Source organism: Dryobates pubescens, chromosome 4 (genome assembly GCF_014839835.1).
Source record: "Dryobates pubescens isolate bDryPub1 chromosome 4, bDryPub1.pri, whole genome shotgun sequence".
NCBI lineage: Eukaryota > Metazoa > Chordata > Aves > Piciformes > Picidae > Dryobates > Dryobates pubescens.
The window spans coordinates 15320001-15343972 of NC_071615.1; the positions used below are offsets into that span (position 1 = coordinate 15320001).

Consider the following 23972-nt stretch of genomic DNA (forward strand, 5'->3'; position numbering starts at 1 on the left):
ATAAAGGTTTCACTGACTCTGTCTAACATTTTTTCCATAATCACAGAATTTCCATTTGATCTGAGGTGTCAAATATAATGACAAAAACAATCCTGAAACTGTAGTAGTGTCTTGCATATGAGGGCTACCATAGTAAACAGGTTTTAATAACACTCTTGATATCTCTCTTTTTAGCCTTACATGAACAGTAACCCCAGACTGGTCTCATTCTGTGTAGCTACCTTATTTTTCAGATACAAACTTAATTCTTTGGAAAAGAGGACAGATGTCCTATTTTATTACCACGGACTTGTTCCTCCACTTGTTCCTCTGATTAACTGAGTGCTAGATAATCAGCTGAGGGGAACCTGACAAAGGAATGCTTCCATGGCATATGCAACCCTTTGCCACCCACTAATGTGGGGCCTGGATAGAGAAAAGATCCAAATCATCTGTACTACACATTCCTACCTACCCAGTGACATCTTCAAGGAAGGAGCAGAAATTCCCGGAGACAAGATAGTCTCCAATTCTCCATGTCACTGAGCCAACATTTGCAAGAATATGAGGGATTCATTGCATATGGAAATCCCAGCAAATCACCTCCTGAAACAGCTGTGGTATCTAAAGGCAAATGGATTCAGCACTAACAAGCTGAGAGACTTTACCTAACTGCCTCTCACTCTCTGACCAAGCCTGGGGTCACAGGTTTGCAGACCGCAATTCCTTTTCAACCACACATATTGATGAATGAAAGCAAAAACAATTTAATACAAACCTCAAAGTGGGCATTGGTTGTTATTTGGTACTGTGAACAAGCCTTTATTTCCCATCAAAATTCTACCATTTTGAGCAAATGCAAAGCATACCTATCTTATAAAAACCTTCTGTGGCAAAATTAGGATGTTTCACTACAGTACAATCATACATAGCAGCTGAATGGTTTCTGTTGTACTGTCTTATTTACTCAAGTCAATTCAACTGTATACTAAGGGATAATAGCTATTAAATCTATGAAAGCACCACAAGTTCATGAATATGGGCTCTACATCTTACCTCACATTTAACTATGTTTACTTTAGCTACGAGGACTTCTCTGCCCATATCAGACATATATATGAATATGCAGAGGAAGCAGTGTGTTGGGCATCATCTTTAAGAAATGGTCTTAAACTCAGGAAGGTATGTCTACAAGACTTGTATAAAAGATACCAGTTCCTCTTTTGCATCCAATGTATTGATTTGATTTAAGTACTTGGTATCCATGAAAATACCATCCTTGGAAATTATCCAAGGCAGTTAACAACAAACAAACTAGGTAGTTCCCACTGAAAAAAAAAACAAAAAAGGAAAGGAAAAATAGCTCACATCAGCCTGTGTTGGGTAAATGATGCTTGGTGGTGCTTTGAGTTGGAAAGGGGGCATCAGATTTCTTCAAGCAGGTTTGATATGGAGCCCATACTCTGGAACCTCTCTGGTTGGAAGAAATTCCATAAAGCTCAGCCTTGGTAGCCCTCCAGATTAGGATGCAAACATTACCATTTTAAAATAGTTAGATTGGATAGCAGCCACAACAGAATCTCTGATGTCTTGGTCATCTACAATTTCCTCTGTATGCCCATTTTTAATGTATGAGGATTCATATTAATTCTCTCAAACCAAACCTCATTCAAAGAGTAAGAAACCATCTAGAAAGGGAAAATTATTGATTTAAATCTAGACTAGTTTGCAGCACTATGAATTTCCCTAATAACATGAAAGAGGAATTGTGTGTACTATTCTTACACTTGCCTTAATGCCAGGACTTAGTTTTAAAGCAATGACACTCAGCATATTTTCAAACTTTCTCTGGTTGGTTGGTATTACTGCAATGCTCAGCCAGCATTGTAAATCTAGTTCTGTAAGAATTCCATTAATTTTGGCCTAGTGTAAACAGTTAACTACACTGGGACTTCATGAGCTTTTGGTTTCCACTGCTCTGATCCATTCCTGGCAGCAGGGCTGTATTTGGTCTTCACAATGCATCCCACTCCTGCCAGATCCTTGACTATGTCACAGTGCCCCACAAAACTGAAAGTCTAATGTGTCAGCCATGGCCAGGGTGGGTTAAAGTGTTAGGAAGGAAAAAGCCTGAAGACATAGTGTTCAAGTCTTATGAAATTATTAGCATGTTTAACCCAGCTACTGAAGTAACAAGCAAGTTTACAATCCTGATGTAATGAAACATGTTGCTTTGGTGTTGTATCAATATTTTACAGAAATCTGGACAAGTATAAGGAAAATATGGCTAAAAATCCACATTAAGCAATTTCAAAAGAAAGAAAATATTACTGCTTCAACACAGTATTTACTTCTGAGTACATTTTTATTACTCTTTTGCCAAAGGAGTCATAACTTACTGTCAGTGCTTTACATGACTTTTTTTATTCATCTGCATAAACCCTGCTTCCTCCTTAAAACAAGAGTTGTGAAGTAATCCTAACATGAAAACTGTGACCTAAGTTAATCCTTGCTGCTTAAAAACAGTTTTACATTTCTATTATGATAATGCTGAAGTTTGTACTGTGATATTACCATAAAAATGGTATTTCAGAATTAGCAATGCTTATGTTCTTGTTAAAATAAGAAACACTACTTCTTTTTACCGGATATTGAAATTCCACTTTGACAAACATGCAAAGTAAACACAAACCAAAATAACATGTAACAGGCAAGTCTTCCAAACCTTCTGTAAAAGAAAATAAAGTATATAAAATAGAATTGCAAATCCTTATTCTTGCACCCTCCTAAATAGACTTGACATATGCAAGCATAAACACAGGGAAATATATTTCCAAAGGGGAGAGAATACATGCTTGGATATTGTCTGGGAAGAGAAAAATGCATTGAAATTCTTCTGTGATGAATAGACTTTTTTTCTCCTCAGGGTGACCTCTACCTTCAGAATATGATGGTTTTATTATGATTAATAAATTTCATTTCCACAGAGGAAAGGAACAGTGTCAGCTTAAACTTAAAGCAAGTGGGTTTCTTTTTAAATGCTAATTTTTAAACACACCCTTGCATGACACCAAATTTAGAAGCTCAGAAGGTTAGCAGAATAGATTCTGATTTCCATGCTGAAAATGGTAAGAAGGATTTAAACTACACTGTCACACTGAAAATCAGTAAGCTAGTTCAGTCACATAGTCATTGGTTCATTTATTCACTGTTATGCCAGCATGATTATTTCACATTAAAATTAGTGGCATTTAAATGCTTTGTGAAAATTTACACTGGAAATAATCATTCTAGGTAAGGAATTTACTAAAATTTAGGACATGCAAATGGCAAAGTATTTTGAACAAATTAATAGTCAATGCAATTGGGTATTTTACAGAAAGTCAAATCAATGTATCAAAACCAATATGTGCACTCACAAATTCTCATCTAACACCACACCTAATGAACAATTTTGATGCATTGCTAATTAGAACAAGGTAAGTTCCACTCTTTTCCAGTGTATCTGGAATAAGCATTCAGGACATAATAGGTAAATGTTATGTTAGCTAGCATTTTGTTAGCATGTTGGCACTGGTTCTGGCACTGGGAAATAACAGAGGGGCGGGGGGAGAAAGTCAGTGTAGCCATGCTAACATCTATACATGAAGCTGTAAACTACCCACCAAAATCGCAGTATATGTTAAGCTACTCCTCAACTCCTTCAATCATTTGCAGTTGAGTGTTTAAAATTGCTAGAATACTACATAAAGGAGCAATTTGTTGCCCACAGCAAAATAAAGAGAAGTAATAATAATAATTTGTTGTGAGGTTTATTTTAGTAGCACCTTAGAAAGTGAACCTCTCTTTTAAATTATCAGCAGTAGGTACTGCTGAAGTCTCTAAAAATGGGAAGTAAGGCCAAGAAGGCCAATGGCATCCTGGCATGCATCAAGAATAGTGTGGCCAGCAGGAGCAGGGAAGTCATTCCGCCCCTGTACTCCACACTGGTTAGGCCACACCTTGAATACTGTGTCCAGTTCTGGGCCCCTCAATTTAAGAAGCACATTGAGCCATTTGAATGCATCCAGAGAAGGGCAATGAGGCTGGGGAGAGGCCTTGAGCACAAGCCCTACGAGGAGAGGCTGAGAGAGCTGGGGTTGTTAAGCCTGGAGAAGAGGTGGCTCAGGGGAGACCTTATTGCTGTTTACTACTACCTGAAGGGAGGTTGTAGCCAGGAGGGGGGTGGTCTCTTCTCCCAGGCAACCAGCACCAGAACAAGAGGACATAGTCTCAGGCTGTGCCAGGGGAGGTTTAAGCTGGAGATGAGAAAGTTCTTCACTGAGAGAGTCATTAGCCATTGCAATGGGCTGCCCAGGGGGGTGGTGGAGTCCCCATCCCTGGAGGTGTTCAAGAGGGGATTGGACATAGCACTGGGTGCCATGGTTTAGTCATGAGGTCTGTGGTGATGGGTTGGACTTGATGATCTTTGAGGTCTCTTCCACCCTTGGTGATTCTGTGATTCTAATTGTAATTAGCATGTTAGGCTTTTAAGCTCTTGGATACTAAGGCTGTACTCCCATATACACCTAGGACAGAGTGGAGCTCCAATACTGGGAACATCTGGAATCTCCTTAACAATATACATACTATAGGGTTTTAAAAAAGCATTAATAAGGAAAAATTCACAGTACATAAACTAACACATTTCCCTCAAGTGATTTGAGAATAATCAAAGGATAATTTGTAAAATAATTGTATTTTTTAAGAATTTGAGGCACATTTTTTCTGATTGTTATAATTTCCCTCTCGTTTTTAAAGTCAATATCATTGCTGGGGGAACTATAGAAAAGAATTAATCTGTTTAAGAACTACAAAAAGGTAAGTTAAAAATCTGGTACTACCTCTGATCCAATCCTCTATTACTTGCCATATTACAAGCCAAGTGCACTGCTGGAAAGCTCCTATTTCTAACTTTTCCACAATGTTAATCACTCTTCACTAGTTTTGCTTATGAACAAACTGTCAAGTAATAAAACTGCTTCTTCATCAGACCTATGCAGGATGAAATCTTCAACCAGAATAACCTTCAATGACTGAGATTCTTGCATTGACAATTATCACTAACTTTCATTTAAAAAGGCAACAGAATGGTGAGACTTGGCCAGGCAGGGGGAGTGCTTTGGTGCTCCTTGCCCTTCTTGCTCACACAGAAACTGGGCACTAGTGCTGGTGGCAGGCGGCACGGAAAGGGAAATCCCCATCTCTCCTCTGTCAGATCCAAAAGCAGAATTGCCATAAAATTTAGACAAAGACATTAAACAAAGACATGAAGATTTTAGTGAAAATAATTGGAAGCAATACAAAGCAAATAAGGGTTACCCGGTATTACCCAGATAAATGATTCCAGTAACTAACATCTTACTCTTTCTCCTGGTCATACAACTACAATGATAGCAAGAGAGATGACAGAGGCAGCAGCGCTCCACTGTATGTGCACCAGCTACACACCACGCTGCTGAGCAGTATTTTAACCTCAATGGTTCAACACTCTTCAGCAGTGGTAGTCCTTTAACTTAAAATTCTTTACCGTAGCAGGATGGTACCTGTTTAGGGTGTTCAAAGCATGTGCAATTAATCCATTTATTCCATTTTGGATATTAACACCAAGCAACTTTAGGAATTCCTGTCATCTGAATGAGCAGTGAGACTATCTCTAGAGTCTCTCTGTGTATCTCAGAAGGCAATGAGGAAAAGACATTTATCCTACTTAAAATCAAGGAAAATAATTTGCTGATGAAGCCACTTTCCAGTCCTTGTCATTGATTGTAAAGGTTAAGAATGCTAAAATCCTCTATGCTAAGTTTTAAATGCTCAGTGTCAAGCACAAAGATCATTCTAGCAAGGACGACCATCAAATACTTTGTTCCATATCATATTCCTCTTCCACAAGTGATAATGCTTTACAGATTTGTGATATGGAGCAGAGAAAGAATTGGGAAGATGCAGCAGAGACAGACAGAACAATGAAATAGCAAAACTTCAAGGTGCTGAACTCCTGTACACCTTGAAAGCCATGAGGGATGTCCTATTAATAAAGTATTAATGTTCTGAGGTTTTCACAAAGATGAAGAAACTTGACCATAGTCTACCATAGGGATAAACTGATAATAAAAGATTTCCATGAAGGGATCTTCATAAATACATCATTGATGAATGAAATATTGGGGTAGTCTTTGCTTTTTCCTGCAGGTTGAAGCAAGAAGAAACTTGAGAAGCCTGTTCAGGATTTTATTTTACATCACATCTGATGGCCAGATAATTTTCTTCCTAAGTGATGGGCTTGATTTGCAGAAAATTTGGTCACCAGTTCTCAGACCTGACTTGAAATTTTATTTCTCTATGCCAACCTGTAGCTTCTTTTGAAGTTTGTTAGCTATTTAAGGACACCCAAAGTTGAGCTGCCACTTTGTTAAACATGTAAAGAAATATGATTGATATTGGTTCATTTGCAGAAATAGAGAAGGGCAACAAGAGGTGACCTTCCCCTTGAGCTGATGCTGAGAAACTGCCATGGAACAATCTCAGAGACAGACCTTAGCTTAAAAGCTTTCTCTCAAGTTTCAGTCAGCCTTGCTGTCTGGATTTACACAAGCGTGGGGATTTCACTTGATGCTTAGCTAAAAATCTAACATAATTCCATGCTACCAACAATACCTTTCTGTATAATCTCTAACCAAGAAAGTTAGACTTTACATAAACTTCATTAAAAAAGCCACTGGGGAAACCTGAGATGACAACTAAACCCGGCTGTATTACAATGAAAACCAAGTATTCCTTTAATCTGTAAAGTGCTTTCCTATTCCTGTTGTATTCTGGGGCAATGAACTGCAAATACATTATTATCTAGTTCAATAATAAATATACTGGGTACTTTATTAAATTTTAAAGCAGACTTTTGTGCTTGTGTGTAAAGTTCTGTAATGTGCAAAAAAATATTTTAAATGCAATATGATGATCTCAATGCATTGAAACTGGATGCTTCCTTATTTAAAGTACTTGTGTCTAACCATATATACATGCACACAGACAAACCACCTTTCAAGTGCACAATTTTCAGTCTCTCAGAGAAAAAATTCTTCTTGTTGCTTTACCAACAAAAACAGTACAGATGTACATATGTTCCCACACACTTGTTGAGGGCAAACACAGATTATTCACTATTTCTGTTATCAAAGGAGCTTCACACTGCAAATCCTCCATTTACAAATCACAGAACCTCAGCTCTACTTAATCTTGTCATGTTGTCACATTTGACTAGCCAAGCGAACTGACCTAGAACTGTAAGCACCGGGAAGGCAAGCTGTCAAAGAGATAATGACAAAGATGCCAGAAAGGGCTGCCAGTGTTTTCACTGGGTGAGAAAAAGGAATTAATCAAACTTCATGAAAGAAGAACAGAGAATAATCAGAGTGTTTACTGATTTTTATCAACTGACCCAATAGCTGAACATCTTTACCACACTACTACCAAGAGCAGTAAAAGCCATAACAAATTGAATTCCATATAAGCAACCATATACAGCAGCAGTAAAGGCAAGTTTAAACTGCCAACATAAAGGACACTTGAATTTATAGAAGAAGTTTAAAACTGTGCATTAGTACAACATTTCCTAGTCTTGCCAGAGAAGGGGGGAAAAAATAATAAAAAATCAGTATCTGCTATTTTTCACAGAGAACAGCAGTACAGCCTTAAATGAACACTAGCACAAAGAGCTCAGATTCTCCTTCATCTTCATGTTTTATTTTATTTGATTAGTGGAAGAGTATAACGTGATAATAAAAGCATCTCATACAAAATTGTTATTTTCCCAGTCAAATTGCTTCATGAAATTAAGTCAAACCCATAGGCAGCAATTCTAAAAGGGAAAACCCTTCACAACTGAACATATGTCTTCACACGGCAATTCAAAAAGGCTGAAAGAAATCTCTCTGAAACTGCATTCTTCCCAAGCACCTTGGATTATAGGTACTTCTCAGAAAGCCCTTTAAAAAAAGTCTAATGTGATTGGCATCTCCCACCAAACACGTGAATAAGCCAATGACATATATGCAAGGGCGTATGGCAGGATAGTGACCAGCTATGATCCTTTATGTGCTGTGGCAGAGGTACGCCACAATGGGCACCCGAACCATGCCAAGCCCTTTGTCAAATAGTCTTTAATTTGGTTAGGAATATCTCCATATTTGCTATTGTTTATGAATGAAATTTGTGGTAGTGATAGTGTTGACAGGTTCATTAGAGCAGATAGGACAATTACAATTACTTGCTCGAATTAAAAATTGCCATTATGTTCAAACTAGTCCAAAAGTACACACTCCAGTGTTTGCTTCTTTAAGCTCCCTGTTTTTAGGAACCATTTTTCCCTAGAGTTATAAAATGGAACCATCCAGAATGTTTCGTCTGTTTCAGAGACTGCATCTATCTCTAAATGGAGGTCAATAACTTAATCTAAGACCGTCAACTTCTAAAGCTTTAGAACACATGTCTCTGTACACGTACACACACTCGTACACCCAATCCTGCCTCCCGGGGATGATTCTGCTCAACAATTTAAGTAAACACAGTCACAATTGGACAGATGTTATATCCACTTCCACCACACTTCATTCCAAATTCAGGTTTATATATACATACTCTCTCTCTCTATCAAAATCATAAACTGCATATACATTTGGGAGAAAAATAATACCAGGCATGCAACTACACTGGATTCTTTTGTTTGTAGAAGGAAGTTGGATAACATGTAAAACTTGAAGGAAGAAAAGAGTGATATAAATACAAAATAATGGTCCTGCCTTATATTTACTCAAGAATCATAAAACTTAATATGCAGACACATCCAAGAATGCACTTGGAATAGGCACTACAAAATATTTTCTCTTTACAGACTATGAATTCAATATTACAAAACCTAAAAGAAAGCAAAAAATATATATTGAGCATCAATTGGAAGAAATCATTAAAACCACTAAAGATTCAAAATGAACAATGTTCTGTAAGCAACACATAAATAAACCATGGGTTTATTCTGGGGCTCATTATGAATTATTGGGAGCTTGCCAGGACAAGATGCTCATTGCCCCCTCAGCCAGGATCCTCAGGATTAATTCTCCCCTAATGTACCTGTTGTCAGAGATTTGCTAGAGAAAAATCTTCAGACATCCTTGTTAAAATTTTATCATCAAACTGAGAGGACAAACTCTATTCTAGTTCAGGTCTGTTTGAGCACTCTTTAATCATGCCTGCCAGAGAAGATCTATCCCAGAAGCACAGAACTTCTTTTCTCAAGAATAATTATTTTTAGCCTCCAAATGCACTGGATGAAGTCAAGAGTGAAATATTTTCAAATTTCCCATGGAGGGATCCTTCTGTCAGATACTTGAATAGGTTTTCTTTAAGTAAAATGCATGCAAGAACAGATACAGACACTTAAATAGAAATGTGTGTGTGGACATGCTGTCTGCTCATTAACACATTTATTTATTCATGATTACTTTATTCCCAAATCAAAAGTGGCATCATGTTGCTGAGAACTAAGTGTCCTCTGGCAGGAATGACAAAGTATTAGGAAGAGAACAGTGAATATTACCAGCAGAATCACCCAAGACCTCCCATTTCCTTTTGCTGCTGAAGATCCAATGAACTGTTTACTTGTTATGTAATTGTTTGCAATCTACAAACACACACATTCTTTACAAGGAAACAATACAAACATACATATACTCACATTTCAAACATTGAGCATATTAGCAGTGTCTTCACTTTATATCAATTTTACAAACAAAGTTGAATCACTGTAATTGAATGTAGGAACACTAAAAAAATAGCACTATAGAATTGTACTGCAGGTGTTTTGCATGCATCTGGAAAACCACAGGAAGGTTAGCTTTGGGTCTGAAAAATGATGTATTTCTCTATATGATCCATGTATTAAAACACAAAACAGCAGATAATAAAGTTAGTTGAAAGTCAAATTAGAAATTTGAAAGACCAAATGTAACTTTGGCAACTTGTACCACAGGAATATGGACCAGAGAATTATTATTTTATAAAGCCAAAAGTCTTGTGAATGCTATAACTAAAACTTAAGTATAAAAGCAACAGCAGTTAAAGGCTTTCATTAGCTTTCTCCTTCAGATCAGATTGCAAAAAAGGCACTGACAGTCACCTATGATGGAGATGCTCATCATATGGCCAAAACCAGGACTAGCAAGAAAATCTTATTGTTGAATCACTTCAACAGAGGTAATCAACTGGTAAACTGAAAAGTTTTCATAAATATACACAGAAATCCATTTTCTTCTCTGCAAAGTTCCCTGAATTTACTGAAAAATAAGATTGCTGTATTTCTGACCAGAATTTCAAAGTAGTGTCATAGAGAATAGATAAAATACAGTTTTGGGCAATTAAATTATACCTGAATGGAGAGGGAAAAAATGTCTTTGTAATCAGAGAAATAATTATTGCTTAGAAAAGTTTGCTCTGTAAAACAGGAAATTGTTTTCAGGACAAGGAAAATATTAAAGACCACATCTCTCTCCCAAGAATTTTGAGTTAAAAAATGGCCAGAATAGTGATAGTTGTTCTTATTTAGCAAGGCTTAGATTAATCAAGTAGTTGCCTCCCAACTACAGCTGTCTCTAAACCACAGCCGAGGAGGAAGTACAAGAGAAATAATGAAAGCCAGGATCCAAGTCTAGCATCAATTGTTGACTTCTCAAAATATATTCTCTTAAAGTTTTAGGACTTTGAGAAATCAGGTTTTATTACAGAAGAACTTTTCAGATTACCACCAAAAATGCTGTAGCTAAAATAGATTGTTACATTTCCAGCATATTTTGGCTTTAGCTATAATCTTTTCCATAAATAATGGTTCTTCATTTGTTTCTATGCAGGCCATTACGGTATAAGCAAAAAACTCTTCACCTTTCACTTATTTCTGCTAATGTAAAGCTCTGCAAATAAACACTTCTCAATATCAACATTTTGTGTCACACTACGTACCCTTTCATCCCTCAATACAAGCAGCTCCTAGGAACTCAATAGACTATTTTCATAACATTATTGGCAGAGTATGTCCCACCACTGTTACTATTTATTTTGGTTTTGATTTCTTATGTAGTGACATATTACCATCCTTACCTGAAATAAGACTAAGATTGTTCAAACTCTACTGCTTAAAAGAGAGAAAATCCCTTGATATATGCAATATATTTATAAATTACCATTACCTTTTAAAACCATCGTTCATTCTTCTGTACCCATGGCTTACAACATGATAGCAGAGTAGCAAAGCAGCTAAGACTTTTTACTTACTAGAGAGCGATCCTCTGAAGACAAAGACCCTCTCTCCCACTATCTTATCCATAGGATAGACTTTGTGAGTGCTTCAGGGTCTGCAGTACCCTTGTGGGCAATATTTGCCCCCAAAGAGTTGAAAAGAAAATTGTTAAATCTAAGCACTTACAATGTCCTACATACATCTAAGCCTTTACTCTCTTGATTTGTTCTGTTTGGTTTGGCTCTTTGAAAGTCACAGTCTTGATTGTATTGCACAGTAAGTTTTTATTAGAATTGTAACATATCCTTACATACTAGGCCATACGAAATTTAAACTGGAAATAAAACAACAAAGTCAGCAAAATCACCTAAAGTCTTTTATATGGCAGAACCTACAGGCTGAAGCTATAAATTAATTAAACTATTCCAAAGATTTATACTCTGGACTTTCCTATGCTTTCTCTTACGATTAAATGCAGCATGTGAAAAAGGATATTGAGACCTGGATGGATGCATCAAGAAGTATCAATGATTGTTACCTGCAGAGGTGTTACAAGAAATTTCATCTGCTGCAACGAAGACGAATTGATTTCTGCAAGAGAAGATAAAATTCACAATACTGCTTGCTGACTGGGAAATGTGCTAGCTGCCAATTGACTTGATGTTTACAGATGGGGTAGGGTAAGGGTGCTTAATTTTAATGAATGTAGCAAGAAAAAGTGTTGACGTATTTCAGTACTACAGAGTTCATAAGGATCATGAGGTAGACATGCTGGGATCTTTTCAATGAAATAATGGTGACATTTGGGTATGGACTATGTACAAACTCTTGCATTGGAAGCTTCATGTTTAGTGTCACAGATGTCAATATAGTTATGAAGTCTAATAAAAAGAAAACAATATTTATATTGCTATAGATATCAAAGGGCACTACTGCAAAGTATGTAAAAAGCGCTTGGAAAAAAAAAGGAAATTGCCATTTACGTCGTGCACCTGAAAGGAGGCTAACTGAAAGGAAAATGGTTTTGCCTTTTTTTTTTAAATGTCTAATATGAATGCAATCAGAAAATGAAATTTCTATTTATTAAAAAAAAAAAAAGGATAAAAAAATGACATAGTATATTCTCATATACTGTCATCCAAATACATATAAAAGCCTTTTGCAGAATCTCAGGAAAATAAGCTAGAGGTAAGAGTAATTTAATAGAAACCTTCTCTTGCAAAATTCTGTTTGTTTGGTTTTTTGGTTGTTTGTTTTTTTTTACCAGGTAACATAAAAAGAGAACTGCTAAATACACTAATATTTCAAAATGCAGAAAACAAATCCTGATTTGTCCTTTCCGAAGTCAAAGCAAACAGGATTTGGGTTAGGGGAAACCATGTTTAAGGATTAACACCAAATGATTCCTTTATATGCATATACACAGCTTCCTCAAATAATTTTTGTGTTGTGCAGGATTAATAAAGGACTTGGGTGAAACTTTGACAAGTGGGTGCCAGTTTACTCCAAATTTATGTAGCTCCTCCACTCTGCACTGCTAGTTATGGTGAAAACCTGTGGTATGATTTGCACAGATATAATGCAAGAGTCTAGCAAATAGGAGTTAGAAGGACCTAGTTCTACTTTTTACTAAGGACTGCCTAGAAAACTAAATTCTGCAAGATGCCAAAAGCTCTGTCAAGTATTAAGCATTCTGAAGATCCTAGTGAACATCATTCAAATCAGGGGCAAACACCTCTTAGGAGTAACAGAACCCTGAAGAGTTAAGTCCTACGAGACTAAAATCTATTTCTATTACTTCACCTCCAATGTATTAAAGAGATTTTAAATTCTCATTTAGAAATCTATAAACCTTATTACTTGGAAGTTCACATTTGGGGGGAAAAATAAAAAGAAATGAAAAGAAAAAAGAATCTGTAAGTCCATAGTATAGGGACAGGATAAAGCTCAAAAGCAGGATGTGATCATTGCCTCTACCCTATCACCTGCCTTTGAGTATGAATTAGTGATCAAAATTTTGTTTTCCTTTGGACATACAGGTTGGTAGCTTTGCTCTTTCTTTTGTCATCTACAGCAATTTCACAAGTTGCTGAGATCTACTTTTCAAGCAATGCTAACGAGATAAACTTCTTTTTAAAGAAGAGGTTAAATTTAACATTGTAGATAGAGACCCCCTCTGTATTTCATCAGAAGTATAGTTTGCTGCTGTATTTACCACTATCCTCTCTTTCATTATCACCTCTCATGAAAACTACACAGAAAGAAAACAATGATGTTTGCCTAAAAGAGCCTCAGCCAGTAGCAATGCAGACTTACCAACTACTGTTTAACAGAAGCACCTGATTCATTTCTATGACGTTATTAAACTGCCCTCTCATCTAAATGAAACAATGACTATTCTAAAAACTGCCTCTAAAGTGGCCAGCTGAGAAACTCTTCTTGTTTGTCTCTATCCAGAGCATCTGATGTTATGGAATACTGAGACACAGATACTCGGTCTTCAGATGTCAAATCAGAGAATTATCTGTAAGAGTAACAATGCTGGGTTAGTTACTTAAAGAAAGACCCCAGAACACTAACTGCCATTTGTCTTTTGGAATGACAGAAGTCATTGGAACTGTTCGGAAATCTTACTTGTTATTTCCAACTCTTTGCTAATTACTGGTAGAAATATAATTGTATCAAGGTAATCTAAAGTGATACTTATTAAAAAAAATAAATACTCCTAGCAATACTCCTTTTTATAGTGCTTTGATTGTTAGAGGAAGATACTATTTTCCCTGTATTTTGCTTTTGTAAAATTCATTTGACAACTCCATAAATCAATTTAAAAGTAAGGAGGCAGTCACACACTGCTCAGCGTAGCAACTGTGAGAACGACAAGCAAGGCTAGGTGCTGGAGGTCAATAAGCCAGTTCCATCTTTTAGTAAGTAATTGGGTGTTATTTGTAACAATTGCAAGAAATTGTTTGGTACTTGGATGGCTTGAATGTTTTTACTGTGGCAGGTTTTTATTTTGTTATATTCTATATTATTGTTTTCATAGAGCTAGAGGGAGAACTGACAACTGATGGTCAAAGCAGGCATTATTCCTTAGCGTGGACAACCCCACAGCTTGCAGGAGTCCTTCTGAGGCAAGCTGACACTGTGGTGCATTGTATTCTTTCTTAAAGTACATAAAAATCAGATGTGGAAAAGGGCAGCTAACCTCAGTCCTTTGCACATAGAGCACTGTTCTTTTTAAAGACAAGTTTTATGCACTGAGTGTATTGAACAGAGAAGGACTTTTAAAAAGTAAGGTATGGTGAAAATTCACAATGCATTTTAGATTGTGTTAATGTTCCTCATCACTGCTACACTTCCCTTGATACAGATAGGTACAAGAAGTGCAAGTGGATCCAACTTTATTATACAGTAAGCCCTGCTCAATTATTAAGATATGGAATTGCTTCCATAATTTAATTTGTGTATTAACAGTGAAAGTACAGAACAATTTTATTACTTCTCACTGTTTCATGTATCAGTTGTATTCACATGTAAAATCTAGAGAACCTTTTAAAAATTTTTTTAAAATATGATTTCAAGAGTTGTTCCTGGTTGTAAGGGAGATAAACAGCAATACAACTTGAAAGAGTAACACGACAAATACACTGATCTAAACGTACAGTTGGATAAATTCAGTGTGCCAGATAGTCACACCCTGGGCTAAGTGCAATCCCAGTAACTGCTGGAGTGGCACCCTTTGGTAGCCTGAGCTCTCTGATGGAAACCCAGACAGTGTGGGTCATGAAAACCCACTGCTTGGAATCCAAATGGCTGTGTTCCATCCAAGTAGCTATTCCCTAATGGCTGCATTCCATCTGAGCAGCTATTCCCAAGGGCAAGCACTTCTCCATAATACTGCTTCTTTCAAGCTCATCTACCAATTTCTTATTTCTTTTAGTAAACTGAAAACTGACTTTTATTAGTATGCTAATAAGCATATTTTTAAAGTTGGATAAACCCCCCAACATTTAAACATTTCATGTATTTCCTGAATTCACACAGACACAGAAGGGGAGCACAACTAAAGTGGTATTAAATGATTTAGATGCTCTTTCGTACTTGGGGACAGCTATTGAACCTGCCTTACCAAAACTTTCAAAAGGTTCAAATACATCCTAATTTCCTCAGCTCCATTCCCCACAGACCCTTTGGCAGACTCCTAAAAAATACATTCCTCGAAGGGCCCAGATCTGACAGAAATCCTCCTAGCAGTCTTATCACCTGCTATTTCTACTCAGCAGGTCTTTTGCATATCAAATACATTAAGTGCTTGCTTTCTCTGTCCTTGATGCTGTTAGTTTGGTGAAAACAGGCCATGATATAGCACAAAACTGGATCTATTTGTTTAAAAAAAATCTTTAATCATAAAGCCCAAGCCTTATCTTCACTACGGCTGTTTAATCTACAGACCTACTTCTGTGAAGAAACCCCACATGTGAATTTTCGCTTCTTGCAGAAGTCATAGAAAGATGCAATTTGTGGTAGAATGGAGAATAGCTTTAGTAGAGGATTCTTTCACAATCTTCTGCCAGCATTTCTACCTTAGCATCTTTTTCACAGGGTAAAAAAAAGGCTTGATTTTCTGCATGTATCTCCCTGTACTGCACTTTTTATTACAGGAGACCTTTTCTTACAAGATCCTTGATCAGCAACATCAGAGCTTATGCCCTCAAGGTTGACTAAATTAATCATTTGTATTTAGAGAGGGACAAGGCTTGCACTATAAACCCAAATATTGCCTGCAAGTTTTTGTGATGGCATGAGGTGAGCACAAAAAGTCCAGCTGTCAGAATCAAAACTGTACTCTGCAGAATCAAACTTCAAAGAGCATAACAAAACATTTTCAGGTTCAACTTTATCACCTGACTGAAAGTGCCCTATTCTAAATCAAAGCAGGCCTCTGAGTTAAAAAGCTTAGATAATAAAGTATAAAACCAAAATATTTAATTAAGCAAGTGAAGGGCAGGAATTTAAGTGAAGTTTGACAAAGATTTTTATTATATGTGCTACTTGGTGAAAAAAATTACTAATTCCCAATTACTTCAGTAGATGTTATGTACTAACACAAATTAGGCCTCCTGGGTGGCCTGATTTTTACAAAAAAGTCTTTGCCCCCTTTTTTTAATATCATAGCATAATTTCTTCTGGATGCTCATACTATGACAAGTTAATTAAGAAGACTAACCCTAAGCTGCCTTTAGAGTCTTGCTTCTCACCGGTCACCTTAACTGGGCTGGAGTGGTACAGCAAAAACTTCTCCATGCTCTTTCTAAAGCATCCTGACATTGTACAGAAGCTACATGGAGAGCTGCACCAAATTTAAGCTTAAGTAGGCCTTACATGAGAAATTTAGTAGAAAAGTCAACATTTTGTAATTGCTTAGTAGTATATTTAGCTTTTATTTCTGCAGGAATCTTCTCTGTAACCATGCTTAAACTGTTTTGACTCATTTTTAATTGCTTTCACTCTACATATTCGGTGGGTTAGTTTCAGGTTTGAGATACTCAATATTCCAGTGAGGTTGTTAATATTAGTATTAACAGCATTTCTGTGCAAAGAACAGCATTGACTTTCCTTTGGCAAAATTCCCTTAATGTTTCCCATCCCCCTAGACACTAACAATAGTGATCTCAGCTCCTGGAATGTCAAATAGGTCCCAAAACAGAGAAAGAAGTTCTGATTAATACCATATTGGATATAATATAGAACTTTAGGCTCCTTCATGTGTGGAAGGTTGGGAGTTTTTCCTCACTGAGAAAACAGAGGGAAAGATTTCCTAAATATTAAGGCTGTGATAATTGAATTGCACAGATACATCATAACTTTAACCACTTTTTCTACATCTAAATAGACTATTTTGAAGGCCACTGGCAACTTAAAGTAGACTGGAACTCAGAGTTGAAAGTTACAGTAGAGATGGGGTGGGCAGTATAGGCCTCAGGGATGATCCTGCCTTGCCCAGACATCATTTGGCTTCTTGTCAGCTAGAAAATTCCAAATCTGGAAGTGGAAGATAGGAAGAGATTCGGAGTATGGCTCTCAAGGTTTTTAGTGGGTTTTTTTTTGGTTGGGGTTTGTTTGCTTGTTTTGCGACTTCAATCCATCAGAAAGCACAATGCCAACATAATTTTGGGAAGGAGAGAACACTGAGTGCTCCCCCTCAAAAATTTCTCTGCGGTGGCTCACTCTGGCAGAGGATGGCTCTGCTCAGCTTGCTTTGTCTGTGCTACTATGTATTCCTAAAAAAGCATCAAGCTACTACTGCATTTTCCCTCCTACAGTCCTGGTCCCACTACTCTTCAGATGTACAGAAGGACTCACAGCAGTGTCTGGGCAGTTTACACACTGAGGTCATTGTGTGTATAAGAATCTATATTTGTAGGGCACATGGGACAAAGTACTAAGCATTCTTTGTGTCCTGTCCTCTCCCTAAAAGGCTGGGTGACAGATTTCAACATTAATTATATTTTACACAACACATCATTACAAACAAAATTTTGACACACATATAATTTCACCCACCACTCCCAGGAGTCTTTAGTCCTTCTGCTTGACAAGGCAGAGCTTCCATAAAATAGAAGCCGTAATAGCGGTCAGGAGTGATTTTAAGAACTCAAGATTTCCCTAGAAGCAATCATGCTAGCTCCAGGAAATTCAAAACTAAATAAAATTATAACTCACTAAGATCCAGTCATTATGTTTCATACACCACAATTGTTGGACTTTTCTTGCCTACTTCACAAAACTCAACAGAAATAATTTTGCTTAACACAAAGGTGCACTCCCCCCCACCCCTCAATAGATCAACTGTTGAAAACAGTGCAGAGCTCTAGAACACAGGCAGTTAAGATGACTGCAAAGATGCTACTGAACAGCAGCTACAGTGGGAAGATTTAAACTGTATGTCATCAGTTGACTTTGTCTGCTAGGACCACCATGGGATTTACAAATACAGTCAGCATCTAGATTTCATGGTTCAGAACTTCAACCAGTAGAATGGATGCAGCTTAAATGAAAGCACTGACTTCCCTGGAGCTATTCCAAACTCTGTTCTCCAAGGATTTGGTGCTAATTATATAGTGTAGCAATAGAATTTTGATACATCTATACATACCTCTGTCCGATTACTAAAGATAGTTTGTTTTTCCTGCATGCTCTAAACTTCAGGCTTTGTTGCTCTCATTAGGACTGCAGTGTTGAGGGTATTTTTACTACAAATTCTATCATAGCTGACACTCACTGCTTGAATAGTTTCTGCAATATTCAAGTATGGACAAAGTTTTGGAATTTTCCTCTCAAATAATTTTATGAAGTCCTCCCCAGCTCTTTCCTTCTGGTGTCCTAAATTTAAATATCAAGGCTATAAAATATATACATATTTTAAATATTAGTATAGTAACTACAATAAGAAGGTTCATTTTGCTATTATTGTGCTTTATATTCCCATTACTGCAAGATCAAAGTACATTATCATACTCATAGCATTTGAATCACAACACAAAGACAACTAAACAATTTTACAGCCATACCTATAAGGAATATTAAATAAAGTAAGAATAAAACTAATTCATGTGGTAACAAGCTTCAACAACATTAACAGTTACTTGTTTGACCTGATGTGTATAAGAAAGTATATCCTACTTTTAGAGCTCACCATGGCAGGTTTTGTTTTTCTGCAGAATTCCTTGTTTAAGCTAACTGTTAATAATGATGCCAAGACAAAGAGGAAGACAGATATTTTGCTTTCATTTGGCTACTCTGCTTTCATCATCAAAAGACAATGTATCTCCCATTGTCCCTGACCATTTCATTATATGCTCATATCTAAGATTTTGAGGCAGGTCTTTGAAGCACATGGAGTAAAACTCCACGAAAAAAGCTATTATTGCAGCTATTTCTGTAAATACTACCTCACAGAAAACACTACAGCTCATCTTGGTTGCCCAAACAAAGGCAACTCATCCATCTGCCTATACTTAGCTGCCACTTCAGAAGGTCTTGTTGCCTCCAGTAGGCACCTCTGTCTGCATGAGGGTCTCACATATCTCTCCAAGGGCACCAGATCCCTGTTTCTAGGTGCTTTCAGCAAGCCATTAATTTGACTGCTAGGTTAGTCACCTCCTCATTGCTCTTTATACATATCTTCTTGGTGCTCAATACAGGACATTTCAGTGTGATTTTGCCAATTACAAGATGTCTCTAACATAATTCACACTTCCAAAGACAGCAGGAGACAGGAAACTTAAGAAACCTCTCTCATTAAATTTTATCCTGTCACCAGTCACACAACTTCTTGAACAGGAATAATTCGTTTTAATACCCAAACACACTTTTACAATTGTGAAAAGCACATCTCGAAGAAAAGGAAGAAAAAAATCTTTAACTATTCTGGACACTAATGGAAATGTGCATTCCCAAGACCAGTGATATGCCTGTATTATTCCATTTATTGAGGAAGGAAGGGGATTAAAAAATAAAAAAATAAAAGAATGAAAGTGGGCAATAGAAGATGCTTTATTCGTATTCTTTTGTCAGGCTTTCCTCAGCAGGTGGGCAGGCATCCTTTTTTAGTCCTCCTGTTGAACTAACTAAATAATCCTTTCAAATACTGCAAGAGTGAGATTCCTTTTAGCATAGCTTCATATTAATGCTGTAAAGAATGTTAGGATAATGATCAGGTGTTTGTACTGAATACAGTTTAGGTATAGTTCCTCCCTGCATGTGAGCTCCCCTCTCTCTCCTCCCACTACCCCTCAAAGACTATAAAAAGAATTTTTCCATCAGACTGGTGCTGTACTACATTTTAAATCTATACATTTAATTTCCTGATTTATTTTCAAAAATCAGAGCTGCTTGTACACTTAGTTATATTACCTCCTGTATCAGTGGCATTTTTCTATGTTTGAAGGATTATATAACATATTATAGGTAGTATAAACACATTTATTGTGGTTAATGCAATATACATAGTATAAATATGCATATTTACCTGGAACAGGATCACACAATGTTTTTATGAGGATCATAACATTTTGAAGTGAAAGCTAAAACTTATAGATGAAACTCTGAACACCACATGAATCACAGTGATCACAGTGGCATAACTGCTCTAAGATTATCATAGAATGGCTTAGGTTGGAAGCGACCTCAGAGATCATTTACGCCAACCTCCGCACCAAGGGCAGGGACACCTCTCAACTAGACTCAGCTGCTAAGGGCTTCATCCAACCTGGCCTTGAACACTCACAGGGAGGAGGCATCTATGACCTCCCTCGGCAACCTATTTCTTCACTTTCATACTGAAGAACTCCTTCCTGAGATTCAGTCTAAAGTTATTCTCCCTCAGCCTTAAAGCATACCTCCTTGCCCTGTCACTAGACACCCTTATGAAAATTCCTTCTCCAGCCTTTCACTGGGAATAACACTAAGTCCTTGAGGAAGCGACCCAGTAATTTTACTTCCTAAGTATTCCATGTCAGCAATGTAAACTCATGTCAGCATGATTCAGGACTGCTAAATTAAAGCTATTTTGGAAGTTTTATCATTGATATTTGAAAATTGGATTAGTATATTTTGGGCATATTTTTCACTGTCTTTAGGGCAAACAGTACCATATTTTGAAGTCAGCCTTGTGTAAAGGATCGATATTATGTCCAGCATAATGCATAACAAAATCTATATGTATTGGGAAGCTTATCCTTTATGTGTATGAAGTAATCTTTAAAACAATGTTTCACTGGAACATATTTTATATTTGCTTCTGATTTTATGGTTTGCTAGTAACCACCATTTTATCCCAACAGAGTTTCCTAACATACAGAGATGTAATTATAAACTTCTTTACCAATTATGAATAGCAACAATTATTTCCCTTTACATTATTTTAAGGTTTGAATGACAACACTGGTGTGGGTTTTTTTTCATATTAGAAGTAAAATACCATATCTACGTAAACCTTGCCAGGATTATTTAAGAATTCATTCAAGAAACACAAAATGAAGGTTAGAGGCTGGTACACATTTGCTTTAAATGAAGACCTTACATTTTCTCTGCCTGTAGATGAAATATCCTATAGCAATTTTCACAGAAGAGTTGTTCTTTAAAATACAAGGGCAAGCTTTCTACTTCCATTCCTGCTGTGCACTATTCTTACAAACTGCTGTTTTGCTGCATGTTCCTAGAGTATTAGACACTTGACAAGCCCAAAGGTGTGTAAAAAAAATAATTTCTATTTAAATACCTCATCAAAAGCTTTACACTCCCTTGAGGTGGGAAACACTACAGCAAAAACCTGTGTCTAAATTGCCTTTTTCTTGACTAATTCAATCTACATTCGAAGTTTGTTCTTGCAATACATCCTTACCTTGCCTAAAATACATTGCAAATTGCATGGCTAATCCACACAGACTATATCCAATTCATTCTACATTTTACTAGTAACATTTTGTTCCTTCATCTTCTCTCTGACTCCTTCACAATGCTCTTAATTCCTTCTTGCTTTTAAAGTGCTCACAGTGGAGATCAGGTTGACAATAGCTATAGCATGTTCTAATCTCCCTCTTTGTGGTCTATCAAGTCAATGATCTGAGAACTAAAAAGTGTATAATTAGACACTGACATGTCCAAAGGAACTCTTATGGCCTATCATGTCACAGGCGTTGACCCAATAGACTGTAACAGTTTTGGTCTGTTGGATTAGGAATCGATGTTTTAGTAACTCCCTAACTCCATATTTATCCAGTCTGCTGAATACAACACACTTGAAAATTTTAAAGTCACACTTTCTTTCCATGTCCTCTGAGTGAAGAAGCAAGTCTGAATTATTGAAGAGACAATTCCACCCTTTTCCCTGAGCTGTTTTTAGAGGAAAAGCATGCACAAAAATCCATCAAAGGAATATAGTTATAATTGCAGTTATTTACAATGATTTTTTAAATTTAAAGTAAGAAACTCCTTAGTTAAAACCCATGCTATATAACCTGATGTAAGCTGGATGTATCATCAAAGAATGGATCAGAATAGGGCCACTGATTTAATGTTGGGGTTTTTTTAAACTGTAAGTATTTAACAGCTCCCACTATGTTCAAGAATAAACTGGCAGCAAATGCCCTCAGCATCTCTAAACTGGGAGCACTTTAGGAAGCCAGGTATGGACATGTAGGCTTTAATGTTCCTCTACCTTCTCTCTCAACTTTTTCTTTATGATTTCCAGCATGGATGCCAAAGAAGATTTTACACTAATAGCCAAGCCTTTCCTTCTCTATGAGGTTTCTTAAAATATTACAGAAGAGGAGAATGGAAATTACAGGAAAGAGAAACAGAAGCACCATGTGAAGAATACAAGCTCTGACATGATAGATGTTTCATCATCAGGGTTTGCCATCATTCTGGGCCAAGAACCCTAAGCTTTTTCATAGCTATATTACCTTAGATTTGAACTGGTGGACTAGTTTTAATAGCTATATGGATATGACATGAGCAGTGATATTACACACCAATGAATCAAGCCTTCAAAGCATCAGAAACCACATTAATTCTACCAGATGCTGGAGGAATGTATTGTAACATTAAAGTTTATAAAGTAGCTTTCTAGACTTGGTAGGAGATTATACTTTTATGAAACATAATTATTTGCCATGTTTTCCTATATTATTGTGACTCTGTGTCTCACCCCAAAGTGTTCTATTTACAATATTTGAGAATGAACCATGTGTCAATCACCCAATACATTTTTATTTCAGGAAATTCCTATAAAATTGCTGTACATGAAACTCCCTGTTTACAGAACTTTAAACTCTTGCATTTTTATTGTGGTTTTTTTTTTTCTACTACATTCTCTTAATTAATAATCACCCACTTTTACTTTCTATTTCCTCCACTAAAAAGATACTCTGATGGCTATAACATGAGTCATATACTCCAGTCATTCCCCAAACTGTGATCTGAGTGATGAATATGGAGTATGAAATATTAATGTGATGCCAGTGATCCTCTAGCTTGCCACAGATCATAGAGACATAAAGACATACAAGCTTAATAGGTAGATGCCCAAATCCATTACCTCTCTGAAAGAGCCAAGTGAATTATTTGATCTTTATTTGCAATGGTAGGGAATAAATGAGCTTTAGCTATCATATAGGATACCCAGAAAAAGACAGACCAAACAAACATCACCACAGCAGGCCTAAGTCTCTGAAGAAGAAAAGTGTTACATATATTACTGCTATATTACTACTGTTACAGAGGCTAAAGACAACCCTTTAGAGCTGGTCAGGATGCTAACTGATCTTCCTCAATCTCAAAATTGGAGTATCCTAGGACATGGGCTATACAGTTTTTACTTATGTATCTTCTTGTTGCCCAAATGTCTCTATTTCTCAAGATTCAATTCATGTGGGAAATTCAAGAAAGGTCTGAAATGTCCAGCTAGGAGTAGATAAGTTATCACTATATTCTATTATTTTTTTTCTCTTCCAACCTGATTACATTAGAAATTAAACTGTATAGAAGCTCTTCTCTCCTACATCTTCCAAAGTCCAATCATGAAATGAAGCATGACATTTAAAAACATTTATCTTTTCATAAAATTATGTCATGGAAAATTAAATTCTGACTGAAGATGCAA

General features: G+C 36.6%; 1 protein-coding gene across 44 annotated transcripts in view; it reads right to left on the reverse strand.

The window, feature by feature from the left end:
- The window catches only part of RBFOX1 (RNA binding fox-1 homolog 1), an 840672-nt gene that overhangs the window by 3139 nt on the left and 813561 nt on the right, over positions 1 to 23972 (reverse strand). For 9 of the 44 annotated variants that reach the window (XM_054180669.1, XM_054180665.1, XM_054180642.1 and 6 more), the window contains one exon: positions 11841 to 11893. The exons of the other annotated variants lie outside the window; for them this stretch is intronic. In XM_054180669.1, the coding sequence (XP_054036644.1) occupies positions 11841 to 11893 (53 nt within the window). The remainder of the gene's footprint in view (positions 1 to 11840; positions 11894 to 23972) is intronic. 44 annotated transcript variants of the gene reach the window in all.